This window comes from Thermobia domestica, chromosome 8 (genome assembly GCF_964235325.1).
Source record: "Thermobia domestica chromosome 8, izTheDome1.hap1.1, whole genome shotgun sequence".
Lineage (NCBI taxonomy): Eukaryota > Metazoa > Arthropoda > Insecta > Zygentoma > Lepismatidae > Thermobia > Thermobia domestica.
This window is the reverse complement of record NC_137461.1, coordinates 288606820-288634567: the sequence shown is the minus strand read 5'-3', so window position 1 is coordinate 288634567 and position 27748 is coordinate 288606820. Positions and strand designations below refer to the sequence as shown.

General features: G+C 34.7%; 1 protein-coding gene across 2 annotated transcripts in view; it reads left to right on the top strand.

Moving 5' to 3' along the window:
• jbug (filamin-type immunoglobulin domains fbug) overlaps positions 1-22407 on the top strand; it is a 385095-nt gene extending 362688 nt beyond the window's left edge. For both annotated transcript variants that reach the window (XM_081769953.1, XM_081769952.1), the window contains 6 exons: positions 1695-1833; positions 6583-6725; positions 7915-8049; positions 15340-15522; positions 16719-16900; positions 22031-22407. In XM_081769953.1, the coding sequence (XP_081626079.1) occupies positions 1695-1833; positions 6583-6725; positions 7915-8049; positions 15340-15522; positions 16719-16900; positions 22031-22153 (905 nt within the window). In that variant the 3' untranslated portion in view covers positions 22154-22407. The remainder of the gene's footprint in view (positions 1-1694; positions 1834-6582; positions 6726-7914; positions 8050-15339; positions 15523-16718; positions 16901-22030) is intronic.
• The last annotated feature ends 5341 nt before the right edge of the window (positions 22408-27748 follow it).

Here is a 27748-nt window from a genome sequence, read left to right as displayed (position 1 = left end):
ATATATATATATATATATAAAGATAGATGGATAGATATCCCCTTTAACATTTTTTCACACTGTAACGTGCTCTGTTAATAGCTATATCATGAGCCACAGGCCATGATAGACCAGGACAAGATTTTATTCGAGACGAAATGTTTTTCTTTTTATTGTTAACAAATATGCAAGAAAATACTATACTTGAGTTAAATGCCATAAATAGATCTTCGCTGAATTGTATGTCTTGTAAATGACAATAATGAAACACTGAAAGCTTAAAAAATGAAATGAAATCTTTGAGTTTTACGTCCCACGGTTATGCCGGCTAGGCTAAAGGAGACGGTGATGATGAGTAATGAATGAAATGGTGGAATGAAGAAAGTGGGAGGAAACGGGAGAACCCCGAGAAAACCCACGCACACGGTGTTTGTCCACCACAAAGTTCACTTGGCGGGGGCTGGGATCGAACCCGGGACCCCAAGCAACTGAAAGCTTAAATAATCTAAAATTTGAATATGTTTTCTAGAAGTCTTAAAGGAAAGTTGATGTATATTTTCGAAAACTTTATAACAGCTCATTTGGAATAACGAAGAATTCAACAAAGATAAACAAAAAATACATCTCTCATCCATTCATGAAGTACTCCTGGTCAGGGGCACTCGAAGAAAACTTTCTAGAAAGGGGCCCATCTCCATGGTTGCTATGTTACGTCTGGTATTTAATATATGTGCTTTGCTATATTACGTATACATTTTCGTGAGCCAGAGGGGGGCCCGAGCCCCACCCTGCCCTCCCCTTCAGCCGCCCATGCTCCTGGTCAATTAACAATAAATATCGTGAAGTTACATTTTAACAGTTTTGAGAATTATAGTCAAATGATACAACTAGAAAAGGATCATATTTTATAAACTCTGCTTTTGCATTCAAAATGATTAGTTGATATATATTTTTAATATCCTTCTACAATACTTTCATTACAATAAGCTAAATAGCCAACACATTTACTTATAGAAATAACACAAAATGTAACACTCACCTCCCAAAAATTTAGCAAACTTCTGTCTCACAAATGATTCCCATGCAGTCATAATATGAAATATTTGAACCAGAACTAATTAAAAAAAAAAAAAAAAAAAAAAACAGTTTACACTATTTTTGCTCTTCCAGCTAGTTCACACCAAATATTCTATTCAAAAATGAACGAACTTTTCGATTTTCCTAGTTATAACAGCTCACTCTGCTTTTTAAAGCCATTTAACGAGAAAGCAAAATAACAGGTATTGTCCATTTCTAACTATTCACTTCGAATGATGATTCCGTCACCGTATCGAATATTCGAAGTCAAGATGTTTCGGAAAAATTCCGCAACTGGCGCTAAACTTAAACGTTTCCGGGTTGCATACCTAATAGGTTTCAAAACTTTTTTTTCTTTTTTTAATGTGTAGAAAAAACCTTCCGCGCGTAACAACACCTATGCCTTGATAATGCTGACAACGAAAATTCGATTTTTAACATGTTTGCTTCCACTTAACTATAGAAAATACAGAAGAACAAGGTAAATACCTTCCGAGTTTATTGATAAGATTACTCTTCAAGCACTTTATATTATATGTATTAATTTATGCCTAAAAATTGTATATTCAATGAAACGTCACTGTTACCATGAAAATACATGTGTAGAACATACGCCTTCATTGTTATTTTCTCCATAGGAACGCCTGAAGTGACGTTAACTGGTATGAAAGCAGATATAAAAGTGCAGCTACAACATCTTGGAAACAGCGTGTATCGTGCCACATATTCTCCTAATGTACCTGGTGCCTATCTTCTTAATGTTATGTGGTCTGACAGGTAGGTCAAACTTATTTTCTTTCCTAATTAAAGCAACGGTTTTGTTTATAAAATCAGATTAAATACTGTAGAGCAAAATAAGAGGTTAAAATTTTAAATTTTCTCTACACCCTGTATGAATTCAAATATTCATATTATACCAATAGCTCAGTGGCAGGATGTTTATCTCTGAATGCAAGGGACTCCGGTTCAATTTCAGGCAATGTGGGTTTTTATGGTGGACTATATCGTGTCCTTGACCTTTCCCAATCATTTAGTTTAATTAATTATTCGTTTCTTTTAGCCTGAAGGGCAGCACAGTCAGTTGCCCCAACAATAAGAAACGGTAGCCGAATTAACTGCCAATGTTGGCCCTACACTGTAAGGCAGACTTGCTGATCATTTGCCAACACAACTTCTACAGAAGTAAAATTCGATTGGGAGTACGATATTAAAACTGTTGCATAAATTATGACAAATTGTTGGTTAGCCAACTTACACTTCATGTTAGGCCAACTTATTTTTAAACCTTATTTTAGGATGGACAAATTCCGAGCCGTGCCAAGCATTAGGTTTCGTACACTGTACCAAATATGTTATTAGGGTAATTATGGGACGTTTAACTATTTAATTTCATATTATACTTCCAGCTGAAAGATTTGTTTCGGATATAATTCTTTACCTTGGATACAAACTTAAGTAATGGTTCGGATTTCGTGTTAAACGTTGAATTACGTCTCGGATATAAAATTTCTTGGTCTTTGGGTGTCAGATACATTAGATTGGAAAATTCACATTCAAAAATTATCTAGTAAATTGGCTCAAACCTGTTACATGTTAAAGCTTTTACGAAATAGTGTCAGTCAGCATGTTCTGCTCACAACTTATTTTGGACTTTTTCATTCTAAATTGAAATATGGTATTATATTCTGGGGATCTACTGCACTGCTAAATTCCATATTCGTTTTTACAAAAGAGAGCTTTAAGGTTTATGACCGGAAGTAAACCTCGAACTTCTTGTAAACCTCTTTTTAAATTTCTTGAAATCTTACCTCTTCCATGTTTATATATATATGAACTTCTAAAATTTGTAATAAAAGATATACAGACAGATACAAGCAGCTTCCGGTTGAACTCAGATATTCATATGCATAATACAAGACAAGCGTCTGATCTTCATATAGAGTCCTCACGTTTAAAAGTACATAAGAATAGTACATTTCCTATGGCAGTGAATATTTATAACAAGCTTCCTTCCACTTTAAAAAACAAAACATCTGGTTTCAATAAAGCAGTCAAGTCCTACCTACTCGAGTACTGTTTCTATTCTGTAGAAGAATATCTCGCCTGTAGTAAATAAGGTTTAAAGTATATATATTTTGTATATCTATAATGTAAGGTTTTATTAACTGTTATGTTGTTTTATATCGATGTATGTAAATTAGAATAATGAAAAATTGTACCTTTTTTGTACATAAATTCACACTATTTTAATATTGCATGTAGATCTAAATGTATACATATGTACACATTCAGTGTTCTTATGACGTGTCCAACTCATACGTTCACGTTGTGAACAATTTGTATGAAAAAGGATGAAAATAAATACAATACAATACAATACAATCAGTAGGTCCGTATCAAATATATCTCGTTTCTGAAAGGAATGTTAAACTCTATTTATTCTAAGCTCATAAATTAGTATTGGTTCGAACGGTTCCTAGATTTAACAGTTAAGATGGAAACTGATAATAATTTCAGAATACTTATCGAAACGACCAGTATATTGTGAACTACGCCTTGTATTTTAACTGTGAACCCTGTGAGTGAATTTAGCCACTTTGGTTCTGTATAAAATAAATGAAAACTCCAAGTTATGTCAACTAACGCAGAATAATAATAATTAAAAAAAAAAAAAAACATACACACACAATTTTATTTTATGTCTCTGCTTCGTAAGATATGCGGCTGATTAAAAGGGTGTTGATCTTTAGAAGTTTATCTGTATCTGCTGTAGTTTTCAGGGGCAGATCTAGAGGCGAATTCTGGAGGGACGATATTTCTCCTTCTTCATCATTACTATTATCCTAAGAAAGACAGATTGTTTTAACCCTACAATGCATAGTGGGACAGATATGGATCATAGTGATAAATAATCTGTGCTTTCCTACATAACGGTATGTAGTTGGTAATGCATGTTGAGCCAGATTGGGAACGTTCGAAGATAGTTGTAATTCCAGTTTTCACATAGATGGCACTATTAAGCGTACCGGTACTTCCGTTACTCATTTTTCTGTTGCAAATCTACTTTTTCAGAGAAAATTTAAAAAAAGAAATCGTGCATTGTAGGGTTAAATTTAATTATTATTGGTGGGAATATTACTTCCATTCCAATAATTTCAATATTTTACATTTTACAAGCATACAAGTTGACAAATTTCCCAAGCACTTTAAAATATTTGAGGATTTATACATACAGTAAAGCCGCGATTATCCGCAGAACTGGGTAGCAAGGGTACCTAGAATAGCGAAAATAGTGGATAACCAGACAAAGACTAAAAATGAAGTGCAAACACGAAAAAAATTTCAACATAGAAACCGTTTTATTGTACAAAAAACATAATATAACTTAAAATACCTTTGCTCTACGTCTAAATCACTAAAATAAAGAACATTAAACAACAACAATAACAATATATATATATATATATATATATATATATATATATATATATATATATATATATATATATATATATATATATATATATATATATATATTGTAAACTTGTCAGTAATTTTTGAGCTTCGCACTGAAGATCTATTGCATTTTCCCGGTTGTTGGCTTGGATTATTGTATTTATAGGGTTAAAAATATTCGCAGCACTCGCACATAATCGTACCGCGGATAATCGTGGCTTTACTGTATATATAAAGAAAGCCATATAAGAAAGTTCATAATCTATGCCCTCCATAATATTTCGTGAAAGAGGTATCGTTCATTGAGTTTTGATCTAACTACAAGGATAAATGTGTTGATCTTTTAGGCAGTAGGAAAAATTGCTTTCACTGCCTCCTCCGAAAATCTATCCCTGCTCCTACTACAAACAGATAAAATGTTCTATAGCCGAATTTTAACTCATTATATTTCAAGATAAATCGCTCTTTAAAGGGCTAAGTGTGTTGGAGTGCGCGTAGCTCACCTAAAATTGTACCACAATTAAATGAGTAAACGCGGAGGAATTGTTGAATCAAAAATACTTTTGATGTTTTTTAAAAACATAATGCACAACATTCCAACTTTACTGTGACCAATTATAGTTGTAATGTTGCACAAACTTAGCCACTGGACTAGTACACTAATAATGCAAAGTATTCACTTCCTCCAGCTACGCCTGGGCCTTCAAAGTTAAGTGAACACTGTCTTCCCTTCAAAGTCTTTTTTGCAACTTCCCTCGAATGAATCTTTCGAGGTCCCCAAGTTGCCTCTTTTCACGGGATAAGTTATCACGTCACGCTTACTGAAGTATGCATACAAAATGTTTTATATTGCATATTTCTATATAAGAACACTTTCTGTAAGTTTGGTATGCGGCTATGGCGATGTGTGTTTCTAGTTTTATTGCCTTAAATAAATAATGTTATATACAAATTGAATTTTGATACATGACTGAATACATTTGAGAATAATATGAGTTATATGTTGAATCGTTTATATCAAAGTATATTATGTGCATCCCTTTTATACCGATTGATTAATTTTATAATACATTAATGCATATTTAGTTTTCGCTAAACGCTTCCAAGTAGGTGCATTGTCTACTGTAGTCTGCATTCCAATGTAATGTTTAACTAAATGTTTCACAGCTCTTTAGTTTTTCTTCCTACTTCTTCCTCTCCCTATCTGATAACGTATTGTCTGGAGAATCTTATAGTATACCGCTTTCAGTATTGTGTGATAATATTTTCACTATTGTCTGATGTTTAATTTGTTTTCGATGCCTGTTTGAAAAGTCCTTTGTATCTGCACATACATAGTGAACTTAACTTTCCCACCCTAAAATAAACAACAAACAAAAAAGGGAAAGAAAGAAAGAAAAGGAAAATATAAAAATTAAAACAAAAGAAAGAAAACGGAAGGAATATAAAAGATGGAAAGTAAAAGAGGGAATAGGTGAAGAAGGAAATAAAGGAACCCTTCCTATCCCCTTCTCTCTCTCATTTTTTTCTCTTTGAATTTTTTCTTCCCTTTCTTTCTTTCTTTTTTGAATCAACTAATCCGTCAAAAACAAAATTTAAATATTTTCTCCTCCACAAAAAAGAAAAGTAATAGGAGAGCAGTTTTATAAGGAGATTACTACCTTACTATGAAGAAAATGGAGAAGAAATAACTTTTATTAAAATTTCTTTGTTTTTTAAATTTTGATTTTCTTTTTTAATTTCAGTTGAGTTTTCTTGGAATTTTCCTTTTCACTCCCATCTTTTTGTCTTTCTTCTTTTTTCAACTGTAAACATGAGAGAAAATCAGGGAATCCCATCTTCTTTTGTAGCAGTTCTTTTCTCGCGTACATATAAAGTAAATAACAGTAAAAGAGTTTTTACATTCTTATATATACAGGATACGTTTCAAGTTTTATGTCATATATTTATGAATCCTTTTAGAATATAATATCCCGATAAAAGATAACTGGTTTGTTTCCTTGTTGAATGTTATTCCGCTTACGAAATGTACGTATTTCTATGTATTGAATCGTTGTATTTACATTGCAGGCAAGTGAAAGGTTGTCCTCTAAAAGTAACGGTAACAGCTGTATCGGACGCCAGTAGAGTTATCTGCACTGGAGACGGCCTTCGAGTAGGGACGGTGGGCAAGGAAATCAGGAGCTTCATTGACACTCGGCGAGCTGGGCCAGGTAACATTGACTACACTAATTGCACGTTAATGTTACATTTGACTGCCACACGAAGGCTGATCATATCACGAGTAATACATAGGTTAAACATTATATAATATATATTTTCTCAATTGCTGACAATCAAATTCTATTTCAATACTGCCATTTACAAATGTGGGATTAAAAGTAGTGTTGGCTCTACCACATATGGAACATGTGCATTTGCACGAGGTGGCGAGTTTCGAGGGGCGACCAAACCTGTCCTAACTGTGTTATTTAAAATAAATATTTCTTGTTGCAAACACACTTCATGATGATGGTAGCTAAATTTACTAAGCAGACCTTCTATTTAATAATTCATTCATAAATCATGTTTAGGTCGTATTAGTTTAAGGTCACATGGACAGTGCATGAGCAAATGGTCAAACAAATGGCCAGTATGAATTGTTTGATTGTTGTCAAATACATGAACTCAATTTTTGAACAGTACCGAACACTTATTCTATGTAGTTAGTTATCGCAGTTTTGATATGAAAACTAGTCTTGTCTTTGCCACAAACAAGTTCCTTATAATTGAAGGTAGAAACAAGTTTTTTTTTTTAATTTTTTTTAGATGTAGAAGGAAAATCAAGAAATAAAGATAAAAGAGCTAGTTGCACTGGAATTGCAAATTTGTAGTACCCAGGCCTTTCTGAGTACAGGTGTACTTTCCCTCCCCTTCGTTGTTCATGATGGAGTAGTATATATAAAATCGTTTCTTTTAAGATTTGTTCTTTCTGAAGAAGGGCAGCAAATGATGGCATTGCATGGGGTGGCAAATTGCCTAGGGCCGGCCCTGATTAAAAGTACAATACCTGTAATAGTAACTTGGCTTAAATGATGATCACAAAAGTTACATTTTCGCAATAAGAGCCTATAAGCTGTTGTCAAATATACATTAAAAAAAAATAGTAATTCTTTCTTCTAAATGCTTCTGATTCTTATACTGATCATTCTGAAAAAAAGTATTTTATTAATGATTCTGATAATTCAGTTTCATACTATAAATACTTTCCCTATGTAATTATTTAGATCTAATTTCTTTAGTAGAGAGTATGAGTCATAAATTTTTCATTGGCAATGCATTTGCATTCCGCATTTTCGTGTATTTATATGTTGAATGCGAGTTTTGACTTATCCATCAACTGCTTCATGTTTCTGTTTTCAGGTGAATTAACAGCACATTGTGTAGGACCTCACAAAGTAGCATATTGCGAACTTTATGATCATGGCGATGGAACTTTCACTTTGAACGTAAAACCTCAAGAAGCTGGTCGTCATTCGTTGACCGTCAAATACGGAGGTGAGTAACACTATTTTGTTTGTAGATCGATAAGTAGTAAAAATGAAAGTATTTGTTTGTAATTTCTGAACATCTGGTGCATGTAATTTCAGGCACAAAAGACATTAGAAGGTAAACCAAATTTATTTGCTTCCAAAGGGTAGAGTAATAAAAATTATCCTTTCACTTTACTTAGCGACTAGAAGTTTCGTACTCATTTTCGTAAGTTGACGTATTGGAAGCAAAAACTTACGTCGTATATGATTACGAATACTAAATCGTAGATAAGTAGCCTCGTAGCGTCGCTATTCTTAGTAACACAGATGTTAGATGCAATAATGGGAAACGGATAGCTACTAGGGTGATCCGAAAATATTCAAAAAGTATTTTTCAAGTCGTAATACCGCGGAAAAGTTGCGAATTGGGCAAAGTTAAAAAAAAAAAAAAAATCGGCTTATATCTTTCGATCGTGCATGTGCTCTGAAGTTTGCCGAATTTGGAAAAATTCACATTTCTACGGTAATATTTATCTTACTTAACTTATCAATATTTAACCCTTTGGGGATCCCATGGTACAATTTGTACCATACGGGGTGTTTCATGGTACATTGCGTTATAACTCTCCTATTTGAGTTTTTTCGTCCGCGTTTTTTTCTGTTTTTCGAGTCCAGAGGCATTGCAGAAGACATTACGGATGGTTCCACACCTTTCTGTGTCGAAGCATAGGAGGTGATGCCGTCATAAGTCTAAAATTTATATTTTTGTGTAATACTTTTTTTTTGGGGGGGGGGATATATAAAGTATTTTTGGCGGGCTTATTTTTGCACGTAGAAGATTGAAATTTTGCACAAACATGCAGTCCACCGAGTAGTATTTACCAGATTTTTTTTTCAGATTTCTGCGTTAAAACAGGGGGGATCCAGAGGGTCAAAAAGTTAAAAAAAAAGGGATATTTTTACCCAAAAATCCCGTTTTTCCTCATTTTCCCGCCTTAGATACATGATGGAGACACGTGAGTCATACCGCCTGAAAGCCAGTTCTATTCTGAAGAGAATGATGTGCGACACATGGCCCTAGGGTAATTAGGGAAGTGTCAGAGAATTTTTATTAAAATATACTTCTGTATAGGAGAATTTTGGACATTTTCGGTACTATTTTTGTGCTGGCTTATTTTTGTACGTAGAAGATTGAAATTGTGCACAAACATTCAGTCCACCAAGTAGTATTTACCAGATTTTTTTTTAGATTTCTGCGTTAAAACAGGGGGTACAGAGGGGCTAAACGTTGAAAAAGGGATTTTTTTAAAAAAAATCCCTTTTACGGGATTTCCGCGCCTTATATACATAATGGAGACAAGTGAATGATACCGCCTGAAAGGCAGTTCTATTCTGAAGAGAATGATGGGCGAAATATGACCCTAGGGTAATTAGGGATGTCTCAGGGAATGTTTAAAAAATTCCCTCTGTATACGGAAATATGGGACATTGTCGGTATATATATATATATATATATATATATATATATATATATTTTTTTTTTTTTTTGGCGGGCTTACTTTTGCACCTGGAAAATTGGTATTGTGCATAAACATTCAGCCCACCGAGTAGTATTTACCAGATTTTTTGTCAGATCTCTGCGTTAAAATAGGGGGGTCCAGGGGGGCTAAAAGTTGGAAAAAGGATATTTAGACCCAAAAAATCCCGTTTTTCCTCATTTTCCCGCCTTAGATACATGATGGAGACACGTGAGTCATACCGCCTGAAAGGCAGTTCTATTCTGAAGAGAATGATGGGCGAAACATGACCCTAGGGTAATTAGGGATGTCTCAGGAATTTTTTTACCTGAGATCATGGTGTTTTACGGTAATTTGGGGCATGGTGGGAATTCCTGATAAAATTTCTCCCGCCCTTGGTATTCAAGATAGAAACTTGAAATTTGGCACACACATTTAGTATGCCAAGTACTATTTATCAGATTTTTTTTAGATGGCTACGTTCACACAGGGTCGCTCCAGGGGGGCCCAAAGTGCGAGGAAAAAAATTTCCCTCCGAAATTTTCCCTTTGACATCATTTTCCTCGCTCCTGGTATATGGTATGAGTATGCAAGTGGTACCATTTGAAAGCCAGCTCCATTTTGAAGAGAATGAGGTATGAACCATGATCCTAGGATAAATAGTGAGGATGCACTAGCTGCTTGACTGGAAGTCTAAAAAATAGCCCAAAAAACCCGGATCTCTTAAGGGTTAAATGTAATACATCTAGTCGAATCTTACTCGAACCGATAATAATTTAGCAAAAAGAATTATTAAATGGTTCAAGGTATTCCGCTCGCGCAACGGTTGTCAATTCTAAGAAATTTTTGCGCTTGTTGTGTAACTAGCTCGGAGCTGAGTCTAAAGATGGTTTTGTCAGAACGACTCTACTGTCAAGTTCGATCATCCCCAACTTCGCCCATAAATCAGATCTCAAAGTACGTTCAGCTAAAAATGAGTAAAAATGGAGATGTTCAATTGTTCAACATGAGTTTCTTGGACTTAACGACTCATCACAGAAAAATGTAGTTTTGTCAATGAAAATATGTTTATAAATATTATTACTGGTCTAAAATTACTGGTCTAAACACTTAAACTTGTATTCAATGATCAAAAAGCACGTAAGTTGTTAGTATTTTTTTCCCTTGAACTGTGATCTGCCTTTGTTTATAAATTTGTTTTCAAAATTTCATTAACTTTGAAGGCAATGTGCGACCGGAAGATGTTGATGGATTTAAACAATATTTAAACATTATTTTCTGTGGTTCTAGTACTTAAGAATTTGAGCTATTACATTCAGGAAAAGGCTAGTTTAAAAATGTTAAAAATTATAGTAGAAATGTGATTCTTTTCTAAATTTCGGCAAACTTGAAAAACAAAAGTTATTTGCTTTGCTTTCCTCTACACTGTTTCGAATTCTTTTTAAAAGCTGATGAGTTGTCTAATTTTCGCTGCTTTCTCACTGGCACTGTTTCCAAGATACATGTAACAATAAGTAATGTATAGGATAGGGTGAACGAGAATTAACTATAAACGCAACAATTATGTATACTAACATATCACTTGTAAACACAAGCATCTAGAACAGAGTCATTTTTAACTGGATGCTCTGTGACGTCACAGTATGTTGCTCGGAGTCTTAATAATCACTGAGACAGAAAAAGGACCTATAGATATAAAACCCATCTTATCAGAAAAAGGACCCATCTTAATACCTATCCATATTTCTGTTTTTTCTTACCTAAATATTAACAATGCTGACAGTAAGAGCAACAAAATTCGACGATTGATTTTTTTTAAAAAAGGAAATCTGTAACGTGCAGATAAGAGAAAAGAGAGTGCCTTTCAGGTTTATCTTAAGATATTATCTTGCTTATAACGACAGTTCATGATAAAATCAAGCTGAAACAATATTTTTCTCAACAGGACTTAAATTTTGTTGCCTATTGCTTGCACATGTTGTAAAGAGTTCATAACTAAATACAGAAACCTTATGCAATAGAGTATTAAAAATACATTTTAAGCTTACCTGTAAAAGAAAAGTGTTTCCGTCTCACTCACTATGTTTTTATTTGTTTATTTTCCTATTGTGTCTTTTCGATCAGGACGTTCGTAAGTAAAACAGAACGGTGTAAGTATTTGATCCCACAACTTCCCTGTAGGCACACCACTCTCCTTCAGCTGCCGATCAAAATATTTTTATTGCAAAGTTTTATTAGGTCTTTATATCCTTTGTCACACATACACTTAAACACATTAATTATTCGTTGATTTGCACCATCCTCCTTCAAATGCACTGTAATTTTTTAAGAATTAAAAACAGTTTTAATATAGATCGTTAAAGATCCGTAGTTATTTCATAATTACTATGGTTACTTAATTTATGATGGACATAACAATTAACCCTTATAAACTAGTTTAATTATTCGTTTTTTTATAGTTGTGAACGGTGTGGATATTACTTGAGGTTGTAAATGAGTTATCCCTCAAGATTTAGAAATTAAAAGGGAAGTTGTGTCCTGTAAATAACAATTTGTTGTCCGTGAAGATATACTATATTATACAGGGTGTACCAAAAAAGATTGTACTACTTTGAAAACTCATATTAATTTATTTATTTAGATCACAGACATGGTTTTGGTGTTATTTTGTACCAAAATAAAAGAAGTTCAATGTGGCTTCCGTTGGTGATAGGGCACACATTCCATCTGAAGCAGGGCCGTGCCGTGGGGGGCTGCGGGGTGACGGCCCCGGGCGCCGAAGTAAGGGGTGCGAAAAATTCGGAAGAAAAAAGGAAAAACGATAGGAAAAATTGCTTGCAATATATGTATGGGGGCGCCGTCGTATACTCGCTCCGGGCGCTGATTTTCCATGGCACGGCCCTGATCTGAAATCCCACTTGCTCTACAATGTCTTCAGACGTACAGGGACGACCTGAAGATTTGTTGTGTCTTACCGAACATCCAGTTTCAATAAAACATTTATGCCACTGATAAATAGTAGGCCTACTGGAAGGATATTTACCATGCTTTGTACGAAAATTACATTGCACAGTTGTAGCAGACTTGGATTCTTCAAACCAAAACACACAACTAGCATTCTTGACACCAGTAAAGACAGCCATCTTTGCTGCACCTGCCGCTAGTGCTTGCGGTGGATTGTTTCTGAACTAGTGTACTACGTGAGTCAAAACTTGATGTATTTTGCTACAAAATGACACCAAACCATCACAGTAAGATAAACTAATAAATCAATATGAGTTTTCAAAGTTGTGAAGTCCCTTTTGGTACACCCTATATATACATGTATTGTAAAAGGTGTGGCCCCTGCTAAATACCATATTAAAAATATAATTAGACGGGTGTATATAAACAACCTATTCTTACAAGGCTGATGGAAAATAATCACCCAAATATGTGTTAATTACTTAACGATAAGAAGAACACTACACTACGTCAGAAACTTGTATTTATACGTACGTAAGTTTTCTAGATTTAAATTACCTTCAGGAATAGAAAACACAGTGTAGACAAAAGAATCCCGAAGTGAGCAGAAGAAAAAAAAAAGAAATGGAAATAAGACTATTACACAAATATAAATGAAAAAAGAAATTAATAAATTTTCGCAGCACCATATACTGTCATGGTATCGCTCCGTAAATTTCTAACTTACTGATTCTTTTTAATAATATTTGTTTTCTTCTTAATGTTTCCCCTTCGTGTCTGACGAAACATTTTGCAAAAGGTGGCTGAATTCTTTAAAGCTATGTAATAGTGTTTTCTTACTCGTCGTGTTTTCTGGTAAATAATTTACGTACTTCTTACCAGAAAATAGTCAAATATTATTACACAAAAAATATTAGTGTACTTTCACTTGGTGCAGTAGTTTTTATTATTTTATATATATCTTGAATTCTTGTGTTTTATTCCTTTTCTATCAGTAGTATCATGCAAATAGGACTTGTAATATTTTATGCCTTTTCTATTATGAGGATCACGCAAGTGGGACTTGTAATATAAGTACGTCCGTTCGTCCGTTACTGCACACGATAATTTTTAAAGAAAGCTAATTTTTAATTCTATTTTTTGCAATAGGTAGGTAGAGCAAATATTTCGGTTGAGTTCGTTAATGAAGTCAGTCTGTTACCATTTTAACAAGTAACGGTGACTTACGTCCTTTCGTTACTCCATAGGATAACTGTTGAACGAAAGCGACTTATTGAAGTCTGTTTTTACGGTACTTAGCTAGAGCGATTGTGAGACACTGTAGTCTAGTAGTCCCGCGTTCGATTCCCTCCCGGTGCTTCCCCATTTTCGGTTCCACCCAGCGTCGTGAGGTAAACTGGGGAATCACGTGAATATATAGGACGTGATGGCCACTAGGTCTAGAAAGCTCCTCATACACCTGCTAGAGACAAGGCGATGCAGCGCCTTAACCACGTGTTTTTTCGCTAGGTTGACATAGTTCACCCGGTTGCTAACAGATGACGTTCAAGCAGGCTCAGGCCTACAAAAAGGGCTGTTACGCCAAGTGGTGGCTAGAGCGATTATCTCAGCTGAGTTCGTTAATGAAGTCAATCCGTTAACATTTCCACGGGTAACGCTGACTTTTACAGTGGCTAGCCATATATCGTTTTCTACTATATAAACAAAGGTATATAATTCTAAAATACTAAAGTTACATATCGCGCCATTAGATGGCAACAAATGTCCGCGACGAAGCAGAAACTTCTAGTGCGTGATTTTTCTTTATGTTTACTAGAGTTTGATATAATACGAATATAATTTTCTTTCTTCATTTAATCTCTCTTCTCCCAATTCTTTCTTATGTGCTTACCCGTTCGATTAGCTTTATCACCTCTAAATTCTCTATGCTTTCAACTTCACAACACTGCCATGTAGTCCTGCATTTCAGTACTGCGTCCACCTCAACCCTTCACAGTTGCTTTTCTATTCTTTAATTTCTTTTTCTATCTGCTTCTCCCTCTCCTATCTGATGAAACATTTAGCGAAAGCACTTATAGTTTGCCCTTTATAGTATTGTGTAAAAGTAAAAATAAAAATCTTTGTTTAACTCCCACGATTATGCTCTTTTAGGCTGAGAGAGGCGATGATTAAGGCAAGTGAATGATAATAGAAGAATTAGCGAAATGAGAATGTGGGAGGAAAAGGGAGTACCCCGAGAAACCCACGAGTACGATGTTGTCCAATACAAACTTACATGGCCGGGAATCAAACCAAAGACTTCACATACCAGAAGTACGAGCTCTACCACTGAGCCATCATGCCTTCCCTATTGTATTGTCTCATAATGGTTTACTATTATCTGATTAATAATTTGCTTTCAATACCCGCTTCGGATCCTTTTGTTTCAACCACGGAAAATGAGTCATTGTCTTTTGATACCGTTGTAGATTCTTTGTTTTAAGTTCATTTATGTATCGTAGCTTTCAAGACCAGAGAAGTTGTGAACAGAATGAAAGGAAAAGAATACTATGGGCACAATTCTCGTTGTGTGTCACTATCATCCGTGTCATATGCTATTCTTTTATAGTAGTTCTTTTCTTTGCTTAGTAGTTCCTTTGTACAGTGATACTTCTGTCCTCAGTCTGATAAAATGTTACTGAAAACGATTACAAACATAATTTTATTTTATTAGTGTTTCTATAAGTTCTGGTAAGTAATTTGCCTAGTAGTTAATTCGCATTGTTTCGTTTGGTTGATGTAATAGTAGAATTTGTTTTATTGACTTTACATTTTGTTTTTCTTACTTCTTCCAGGAGAACATGTTTCGGGCAGTCCGTTCTCTCTACGTGTGTCCGGAGCGCCAGACCCAAGCAAAGTGAGAGTGTACGGCCCAGGCATAGAGCATGGAGTTCTTGCCACCTTCCAGAGCAGGTTCATCTGTGATACTCGTGGGGCAGGGGCTGGCCAGTTGACTGTTAGAATACGGGGACCAAAAGGTAATAATAATAGTAACTCTTCATTTCTTTCAATTTTTTATTACTTATACGTACATGTTATGTTTTCTAAACCATAGTATTCTTTTGCTAGTATTTCCAATAACTTCGTCAAGGAATTTAGTTACATTTCTTGTGTTTTTCACAGTTTGCTAAATAACGGAAACATGATTTTGAAAATTAAGTTAATTCCTACATTACATTGGACAATCTTTTCTTGTATTAGACAGATTTCACAGTTCATCTGTTATGCAACCTACACATACTTCCATATTTTTGGGCTGTAAGAATGATCTGAAAAACAAACGATATACATATATATATATGTTAGAAGTTACAATCCTTTTCTTCAGTAAATTGTGACATTTTCATTATCTTCCCATTACTTGAGAATAAGTTAAGAAAATGGTTGGAGAATGCAGAAAAAACAACGTTAACAATATGTTGTTTAATTCGTATTCTGTGGGAAAAGTTTCTTTTACTTGTGGTGTGAATTCATATTCATTTCAACAGAGCATGCCATCCACTTTTATCATTAGTCAATTAGTCTGTCTGTTAACCAGAATAACATTTCCCCCAAAATCTAAGTTAAGCCAGAGACTAGAGAAACGAACTCAACTGCATTTCATTACGTATTATGTTGTTTTGGTATCCTGTGAACTACTTTTTAAATAACATTATTATTTAATTTAATAACTGTATGTTAAAAGTATTTTGTTTATTGCAAGCTAAATACAGCTATTACTTAAAAGGTAGTTCACAGAATACCTAAACAACATAATACGTAATGAAATGCACTTGAGTTCGTTCCTCTAGTCTCTGCCTTAACTTAGATTTTTGGGGAAATGTTATTCTGGCAACACTGTAATTTCTATATATGGAAACACTGAAAATTCTTCAAGTTCATATTTTCTGATGTAGAATAACATTATCTATGATTGTGGTAAATCGCATTATGAAAAACAAACAAAACAAAAATGATATATTTTGTATTATTTTTAGTATGTCAGGCTGTTAAGTTTAATTTATATACCTTTTGAATGAAAAGCGTTTCTAACTATGTGCCTTAATAATAATAATAATAAAATACATATTTAACAATTAATTTGAAAACAGAAGTATAGCGATAAAATAATCAACTTATGATTTCCAGAAGTTAATTGAAAAGTATTAATGTTTGTATGATGTTATTGTTGCAGGTGCATTTCGAGTGGAAATGCAGCGAGAAAGCCAAAAAGACCGAACAATTCTTTGTAAATACGATCCAACGGAGCCGGGAGATTACAGAGTGGAAGTTAAATGGGCAGGAGATCATGTTCCAGGTTCCCCGTTCGTTGTTATGATATTCGATACTCAGGAGGAACTCAACCGGTTTGTTCAGGTACCATTATCTCCTAATGCTGTAAACTACTAAGGGCAAAGTAACTGTGCATCGTGTGACACGTAGCGATTTGAAGTTAAACATTAAAAGAAAATACTAGTTTTCACATGAAACTAGTTGAAGCCGGCATAAGGTTAATAATAAAGTAAATGTTTAGCAGAAGGGGTCCAGAAGTACGTAAAAAATACAGAATAAATAGTACTTAGCCCTAACATAACCTAACCAAGTCTAATCTAAACTTAACTAACCTGAACTAACCTAATATTAATAGAAATAAACGAAATTCTACTATTTTTCGAAAATTATGCTGGACCCCTACACTAATGTAACAGAAACTAACCTAATCTAACCGAAACTAACCTAACCTAACCTAATCCCATCTGAACTAACCTAAACTAACATTATGTGTACAGAAACTACCGAAATTGTAACTTTTTTTAAAAAAAATATAACTGGAACCCTTCTGCTAAACATTGCCCAATAATAATAAATGTGTGCTCCACTACAAGTGTGGTTGGATTCCGTTTCTGTTTTAGACAAGTTTTTACTTTGGTCATGTCATTCAATGAATCGATTCGTAGGGAACTAGGTCCTCGGAACACTTCATTAAATATCACTAGGAATCGGTTCCTAACATAACCATGAACAGTAAGTCATCACGTGACTTGATACCAGTAACGAATCTAGAAGAACAGATACATTCTCAAAACTGGAACCAAAAGATCCAAATCACTAAATTGAATGAAGTGACTAAAGTAAAAACTAACCCTGTTTTGTTCGCATAAGTAGGAACGGCCTTCACTCTAGTATAGAGATGTATTTTAAACACACACAACTATAATGCTTCGAACAATTGCCTTTATTTATGTTTACAGTGGACTAGAATTCAATAGATAATATAAACAAGTAGTATGCTATGTCTATTCTCCTACACTTCGTACTGATCATTACTGTTATTATCACTGGAACCGCCCTTGCTACAATATTATTCTGATTACTTGGTACTCTTCCTAATAATCCATTTCTATGACCTGACTTAATGTACTAGGCTCCGTAAATGTCCATAATCTTATCTTCATTACCATTAACGGTGTTATATGTAGTTGCACCGGACATCTAATTGCTAAAAATGTGTTTCTTTGAAAATTGTAATTATATTACAAATGGCTTTCAACGTCATTTGCATTTTATGGCCGACCAAATGTTGGTTTTTCTGAATTACTAAAATATTATAATGATAAAATTAGATATGAAATTAAATTAAGTCATAATCATGAATGAGGAGTGTCAGGATCGAGTAAAATATAAATTGTTGAAATTAGGTTGATATTGAAATATCAAAATCGGGAAAGAAAAAAAATTAAATGAAATCTTTAAGTTTAACGTCCTACGTTTATGCCGGTTAGGCTAAAGGAAACAAATCTGGAAAGGAGTTCTAGCAGTGAGAGAGGGCCATTTTCCCAAATGGTCGGGGCAGAAAAGTTGGGGAAAGTGAGATATTTTTGAAAATAAATCAAGAAAAAAGGATTTGGATGTATGTACGTGTGTTTGTAAGCGAATGAGGTGTTTGTGTAGTGTTGAGTTTTAAGATATTCCACTAAAACCCATGCAGCACCACACTAATCCGATGTTTACGCTGCCACTGCCGAACACACACACACACATATATATATAAGCAAAGATGGAATAAAACGAGCCCTGCAGGGCTTTTAACCGCCTTCGGTCGCTCAGCTATGTTTCGTAACGTAAATAAATAACTTTTTTTTTTTTTTAATTAATAAAGTTGTGTATGCCCCTCTCTAACTCCCCTTTATCCCCTATAAGCCCTCTCTTCGTGAGCACCCCACTTCTTACTCTCCTGTTGTTTTATAACGTCGTTGTTTATAACGGCTATCAGAAATCTCTAGGTAAATGGTGGAAAAGCACAATTTATGCATTATATAAGTTATTACGTATAAGGGCAAATAAGTATTATTTTCATCTTATTTTAATGATAAAAGTGTTATGAAAATTTTTTTAAAAAATAAAAAAAACTTTACTTGGGCCGGTTTTGAACCCACACCAAAAGTGATTTTTCATTATTAGCCCGCTCGCTAGCATGCTCAGTTACGAGCATCGATAGCAACTGGCGTTTGATTTGTGCTAGATGTAGGTTACGTGGCGAGAAACGGATAACTCCAACCAATCAGAATCGTGTATTTAGCTCCTATGACTAGGGTCGACCGTGATTAAATTATATGCCTGCCGAACTCCTCGTACAGAATCCCATTACTTTGTAACTACAATATATCCATCCTCTTCTTTTGAGTTCCCACAACTTTCATGGAACATTTTTCATGCAATTAATTTCAACTCCGCAACATTATTCCTACAGCATCAATAAATTGATTTCAGGAAACTAATAAGATAAATATATAAGGAACTAAAGTGACCGCATGAAATGATTTTACTTGGACTAATCTTAGTTTATGTCTATCATATAGTAATTCACGAAATTTTCAATGTGGACACCCATCTTCCTCGGGGGCTTTTTCTTAAAACATCAACAGCAAAGTTATCCCATCATTTGGCATCTATTTTTGAGGTACAGAAGTACTGTTTAACAAACCGTATACTTTTCGTTTTGCTGTATATTTTATTTCATACTGCCATGGATGTTTTCCCACTTTTCAACGTGGGGAGTACGGTGATCCAGTGGTAGAGGCTTACCTCTGGATCCCCGGCAAAGTAAGTTTGTGGTGAACAACATTGTGTCCATGGGTTTTCTCTGGTTACTCCCGTTTCCTCCCACATTCTCATTCCACTAATTATTCCATCATCACTCACTTGCTTTAATCATTGTCTCCCTTGGCCTAAAGGACATAATCGAGGGACGTTGAACTAAAAGATTTCATTTTTCAATTCCATTTTCCAACGTCACTGTTAATTTTATCATTGGCTTCATTTTGTAGTGACATGCGACATCCAAAACATATCTATTACCGAAACTGATCTAATAATATGTTTTTTTTTTTCTGTAGTGATATATATATTTATACTTCCATATCTTTAGTGATATATGCACCCTATCAACACATTTGGTAAACGTATGTAGACTAATGGTCGGCACAGTTGGCAATTGGTAGTTGCAGAAATGAAGTTAAGAAATACGCGGCTTTAAAGGGTATGTTGCTCAACGAACAGTTTACATTCATGTGTTCCATGTTTTGACCTTGCACACCCAGGGTGCGAAATCCTGGAGGAGAGATGAGAGGGAATTTCCCCCAGTTAATATTTTCGAGGGAAAATTCCTCCTCACTAAAATTTTAGTGGAAGTGTGTGTGTGTGTGTATGTGAATAAAATGATACAATTGTAAGAAGTTTGCAAGTTGATTACGGTAATTTATACGTAGGGCTAATCAACATAGCGTATATTTCACATGTAAGACTAATTATTGGTCAACGGTATCCCTAATCTTACATAGTTCATCAATTATGGATGCTCAAATATGTGACCTCTATGTAGAAACAGTCTAGTGTGAAGATTTTCTTTTCTTTTCTTTTTTATTACACTTCTGTCTCACCTCACCTCCATCCCTCTCCACTTCCACTCCTAGGATTTCGCAGCCTCCATACCCCCACTCTTAATATTACTTATTTCGTAAGGGTTTATAAACGGCTTAGCGAAACGGTCAGTTACAGCATAGAGTCTACGTTGCCAGTTGGCTAGTCTACCATTTCCCACTGTTGGACCTGCTATCTCTGCTGATGGAGTATTTGTAAGATAAACATATTGGGGCCTATGCAGAGTCGTATTTAGCGTTGTATTAAGAATTTCACCAACACTTGATGGTAACTTCCGTATTTAGTAACACGTAAGTGGGCTCAACAACAATTTATATCGAAAAAGAACAACCTCGACTTTCAGTAGGGTTGTCCAAATATAATAGGAGAAATCAAGTTAACTGAGTCCTATTCTCTCTTGATATTGATTCTTCCTATTTTATTGGAAAACGTTCTGGATAGATAAAAGAATCCCATTGGCCGAGTATTTATCCTTTGTTGTTACGTAAGCCCGCATACTTTCAATGTAATGTGGGTTTCATACGTACAGGCACTGGTGTATTTAGGATTTTGTTTCGGGGGGGAAGGGAGGTATGCATAACACGCGAATAAGTACCTTTTTCCTTTTCGGTGCCGACAAATTTACCTAACTTATCAAGAAGGAAATACGCGGGAGGGGGGAGATACGAAATTCGGTGGCTGCACAGTTTAGAAAAATAAATAACGTATCATTTAAAATTAAATACACATCCCGCGATAAGAAAAAGAAATGTAAGTCATTTAAAGGAAAAGACGAAATTTGAATGAAATAATCAAGTAACAAAACAGTTGTGAACAATAGAAGGATATTAATATTATTACACTATATTTTGCGAAGCATCATACAACATTTTGTTCCTACATAATTTTTCACAATTAATTTAATAACTTCACATTTTTTAAAACAGCTCCTTGTGAACAGTATGATGATTAGGGTCCATATTAAGATACATACTTCCTTAGTTTTGGAGTTAGTGACGACAGCCGACTTGAATCGAGACTAACAACGGTCGAAAGTATGATAGGAGAAAACAAAAGAAAATAACAACTAAGAAAAAGAAACAGAAGAGTAGAATGGATGAAAGATAAAAAGAACGCAGTTCTTACATGGAATGGAATTTGACAAATACAGTAGTAATATTTCTGAACAAAGAGCATAAGAAAATGGAAAGTCAATGAAATTCTTAGAAATGGTAAGAAAGATTATTGTTGTACGTGGAATGCGAAAAATTTACAAATTTAATTCAGGGGGGGACTTGAGCCCGATAGCCACCCCCTAAATACGCCACTGTGAACAGGCAAGACATTCTTAGAAACCGTCAGAAACGTACATTCATTTTTATCCCTCACAAATCCCCTCCGATCTAAAAATGGCAGAAACTGTTTCGTACGCGCTTAGATTTATTCAACATCTATCAGTGTACAAAATTTCGTGGCCCTAGGTAATGTGAAAATCTAAGGATAGAGACAAACATTAGTTTATTATTAATAAGATTGTTCCGATTTTTCAAATAAGTAATCTGAATGCACTGTTTTGTTATCTTTTAGGGGAATCATTCACCACAATCAGGGCCAGGTTCTGAGCTGTACGGCAGCGTCGGATATTCAACGGGATACGCTCACATGAACTTTGGTCAGACATCTTGGCGTGGATCGCAGGCTCAATTGTAAAAAGAACCACAAATCAAAAGAAGAATTTATATTTTTTAGTAATATATATATAGAATTATTTTAAAGTTGTACATTCGTTGTCTGTTAACTTGTGCCTCCCTGTACAGAAATTTATTGATGTGTACAGATTGTATGCTATTGTAAGATTATTTTTTGAGTAACATAGTTCGTACTTGTAATATTATTATCTGGTAACCCAGTTTGTAATAAAAGTAACGGTGCGGGTTTGCCTAATAAAATTTTTAACAAGTGTTTTCTGTTGTTTCATTTCCATTCGACAATTGACAAAATATTTTGTGAAGGTTGGTCAAACTCTACTCTAGACTTACACAATCTTTTTATGCATATAGGAACGTTTTATGTACACTTATACCTCATTCGAACTATAATTCGAGCTGATCTGATAGGAGACCAGTACAAACTTTCTTCCCATTACGCTCCCGTTTCGAGTATATCAAAAGTACGAGGTGTGTTCAGAAGACCGAATTTTTGCTGGTCGTGCTTTATTGCTCAAAATACAAACTTACAACCACTATGTTTTTCAAATACTTCCCTCTACTGTCAACACATCATTGCTATCATATCCTCCAATTTTTGAACGCCTGCTGGAAATCATTTTCTTTTTTATGTCGCCAGGGGCGCCGCAACTGGGGGGGGGGGCAAGGGGGGCAGTTGCCCCTCCTGAAAGTTTCAAAGGGGGCAAGATACTCGTTTTCCCCCTTAGTTTCAGACTTTAAAAACATCACCCAACACTGATTATATGAAGTAAATTTTGCTTTTTATAGTAATGTGAAAAAAAATCTATTCCAGATTCATCTTTTGGCCCCCACACTTTCAGACTTTAAAAACATCACACAACACTGATTATATGAAGTAAATTTTAGACAGAAAGAGTTACGAAAAAGAATTGAAAATTCTCTTCATTTCCATTGGTGTACATTCTCAAAACATTGTAAATTCTTTTAAAATTGTTGTTTAAGTAATCGTAAGTCTGCAATATGAAACGAGACGTTGAGCGAGATTTTAAAGTTTGAAAAATATAAGTTTAACTGAGTAACAGGATATTTAGGGCCTAAATACATTTTCCATAAAGTTAAATTAATGTTCTCACAAACAATATGCAGAGTGCAGTAAGTTTTATAGTGAGGAGGAAAAATGTATAAGGTAGGATTAATAATTAGAGCATATGAAAAATGCGAACTATATTGTCGTTCCGTTCGTTTAATCCTTTCACTACCATTTTCTTCGGAGTGAAAAACATTAATATATGGCTATTTTAAGGTGTTTTCAAACGTATAAATATATATAAAAAAAAACATTTTCCACCGTTTCGTTTTTCGACGTGGGAAGGGTGGGACATTATGTATCCCTGTGATATTTTTACGTAGGACCTATATGTCTCAGTGGTATTAACATGAACGATCATCTTGTATTTTCAATTATGAAATTTATATGGTCAGAAAAACAATTGGGTCGTATTTATGATTACAAATATTTTACATTTCGGCATCCTTTTCCATATTACAGTACATGCAACCACTGCTTTATCACTAGCACATTGTTCCTCACTTTTATCTGTTCCATTATCACTTTCATTGTTCACGTTCACTTCCACTGCTGTCTATTTGATAATGTTAATAAGAATTCTGTGAACCATTAGCAGGCTTCTCTTTACTAGTGGAACATCGATTCATAGCAATAAAATGTAGTAAATTACCAGGGGTCCTCTGAGAATGTATCGCGGGACACATATATCCCAGTGGTAGTGAAAGGGTTAAGATATGACTGCAGAAACAGAACACGTGTTTCAGCTTTCCTTTCAGACCAAGTTTGTAAACAAGAATAAGGAAGACAGTCACTGCTTATAATAACTAGTAGTGTTAGATATTTAGATTGCAGTGATCAAGCAATCAGTGGACATTTGCATAGTATGGGTAATTTGATGTCGCTCCTGGCTGAAAGAAAAATGGATGTGCCTGTTCTCAATCAATGGATTAATCGACGGGATATCTAGCTTAGTGCTGATTGAAAGAATGAAATTTTAAAGATTATGGAACATGAAATATAGAGAGACTTGGTAGCAGAAGCTAAAGAGTCTCCATTTTATACAATCATAGCCGACTCCACGACTGATATTTCAAAGTAAAAACAATTGTCTCTGTGTGCACTGTATTGACTCTGATTCATCAAACCCAACAAAATATTTATGGAAATGATCACCCCACATGGCGCAAAATCGGAAACAGAAGTCACGACCAAAGTTATTCTAACGAAACTAACCTGAATGCAGAAAATATACGCGAACAGTGTCATGATGGTGCAGCTATCATGTCAGGACGAGTGAATGGTGTGCAGAAGATAACTTCGACTCAACATCCGAAAGCTGTATACATTCATTGCAATAATCACGCGTTAGATCTTCCATTGCAGGAAGTAGCACGAAAATGCGAATCTTTGTGTCACGTGCGGGCCATAGTGAAAGACGTTTGAAACATCAACCTGGATTCTCCAAAACGATAGACAACATACGCACGCCAACATTGTTCTTGAACTCTGTAAAACTATCAACGAAAGTAATCCTAAACATTTGCTGCCTGTTTGTCCTACTCGCTGGTGTGTTAGGCGAAAATATCTAATCAGATTTCAATCTGCTACAAACGAATTCAAATCACGTTGAAAAAATCATCAGTAATACAAGTGGTCCAGATGATGGTCAAAAAAGTAATTCTAAAAAGGTATTTGAAAAGAATGAACAAATCCGGAATATTTTTTGTGAAAACAATGAACAAATCCGGATTATTTTTTCTGATAATCTGTATACGTGCTTTTGTACCTTGCGGACAACTGGCGAAAGGGCTTCAAAATTCAGAGGATCCTGCTTCTGGAGCTAAAAGAGCAGCAGCGATTCTATCTAGAGGATACTCTAAGAAACCCACGAACGGACAGTGCATTTGAAAACATCTATAAGGAAGCAAAGGGAAATGCAGACAGACTACACTTAAAATTGCCCACTTCATCTAGATCAAACAGAACACCAATTAGGTTGGAGCAGACTGATAATTCTTCTAGAACCCTACCCTACCCTATTTGTTGAATGAAGTGCAGCGTCGTTTCAATCAGCCAGGCCTCAAACAACTCATAAAACTCTAGAAGATACTTTCTGAAGGAGCTATATGTGCTGGTGGGCCTCTCTCAAGAGAATATTTGAAGCAGGAATTAGGAGTTCACCCGTCGGATTTTAACCTGGATAGATTATAAGCTCAGCTCAGGCTGCTTCCACCTAGTTTGATGACGACTGAATCGCTGACGACCATCAGAATATTAAAAACTATTAGTGCTGAAACCCCAACTGCTCACAGCCTTCTCGACCAAGTTGTTCGTCTGGGGACTTTCGTTCTCAGTATGCCAGCTTTTTGAGCATTTGCGAAAGATCACTCAGCTATTTGCGTCGTCTAAAGACATATTTGATTACGTTCATGACGCAGGAAAGATTGGCTCATCTACTGTTTTTGCATATGTGTAGCGACCAGGCTTAAACACCATTGCAAAAGAATTCGTATCAAAGACAAGCGAAAGAAAAACTACTATTGGTCAATTTTGAAAAGAAATGAATGTAGAATTACGTAAGTGAAAATATTATGCGTATTATAACCAATTATTTAAATTACAAAATAGCACTTAAAAATCAATATAAACTTGAATTATTTCTTATTAATTGTGTCGTACTTTATTAGTGTGAAGTGAATAAAATGAGATTAGGAAGAGAGGTGAATGCAATAACAAACTAGATATACTGACGTAAGTGTAGTAAAAAATACAAATAACTCTGGATAATTAGTGTAATTGAATTTTCTATACAAATTTTATGAAGTCTTTAGTCAAAATTCCATTTTTCCATTTCTGGTTCGAAGTCAAGTAGGTAGAAAAAATATATTTTCTTATTTTTTACTTAATTATGTAGCCTGCTTTATAATGTACAACTTACTTTCTACTACAAAGTGCTACAAAGTTTGTAGTTCTAAATAGCAATTTCTAATATTACAGTGTACTGCAACACCAGAACTGGATTTTCAAAAAATATAATTTTAATTTCCTCGTTTCCAAGTGATTTAAGTAGCTTTAAGATTCTTTAATAGTGTCCGTGTGACCATGTCCAAATACAGTTAAAAATATGTACCAGTATATAAAATGGTAAAATTTGTATTTACAAACAGTCATTGTGAGCAGTACAAATTTTACAATTTTATATGTTTTTAATTCTGATTTCAGTGGTTGAAAATTTCTGCACCACACCAAAATCCAGCACAAACTGACACGGGATTAATTAATCTAAAGATGTAAACTAAGATGCCTCTAATAGATGGAAATTTCACTCTCACGAAACTGTTTACAGCTTCATTATATTATTATTATTATTATTATTATTATTATTATTATTATTATTATTATTATTATTATTGTCCAATCAAATCAAATTATTGTTACATTACAAGCATATATTCGTATTATCTTATCTTATCTATGTTACATTCCCGTGTCTATTTTCAAGATAGCAGTTTGCCCCCCCCCAGCTGAAAAATAGTTCCGACGCCACTGTATGTCGTGCAGTATTTTACCCTGCTAAGCGAAAAGGCTTTATCCCCATTTCACATACTTTCGAGAAAATAAGCAAAACGCGTTTTGGCTTAGGCTGTACGTTCAAATTTGTTGTATTTCAGTAAAGCTTTATTAAATGTATTTTCACGATCTAAAATTTGTGTGGTAATACAGTTAAATATTTTTGCTTATGAATTGCCACTTAAGGTCTTTTTTGCTTACTTTCAGTTACAGTTTTGAATATAAGGTAAACACTCATGACGTCATTACCCCCTACCTATTGATCAAACCACGTCAATTTCACTTTAGATAGATGCAGAATTGTACTACGAACATTCCCATACCAATATCTCGATGTGCGAAAAATGTGGAGTTAAGGTCTTTTCGCTTAGGACGGCAGTATTCTTGTTGTATTTTCTTGAATGTTCTGTATAGAGTTCAAACGATGACCTTTCAAAGTGGTCGTAAGTTTGGTAAATATAAAACATCTACCGGCGTCAAGTCCGCAGAATAGAATGCGTTGTACACAACAGAAGTTCAATCCTAGGATCTTCGGCTACTGAACTTCTGCCGTCCTTAAAACGGTTAAACCAATCATAGCACTGCGTTCGGGTCATGCAGTTATCTGAGGAATGTTTCTGAGAAAGTTTTTCTCAGTTTTACAAAAAATCTGCAGAAGTGTTGTTCGTGTAACTTCTTTATTGCTCGTTTTCCACTAATTTCAGGAGCAGCTTGTGCGGGATATCACTCAATCAGTTGTTACTCGACGACTAACACATAGGTCGGAACCCAATGAAAAATCTTTTACCAAGATATACCGCTAGGTGTGTATAATAGCCGGAGTACATCATCTGCAACTCTTGGCTTGCTGTTTAAAAATTTGTCTTGTTTTGAATACACTTCGTATATTTTGCTTTTCCTTAGCCTCACCCCACGCAAAGAAATGTATACAGTATATGAAAAATGAGTTATAACTTCCACAGAAGCAAGTACATTATT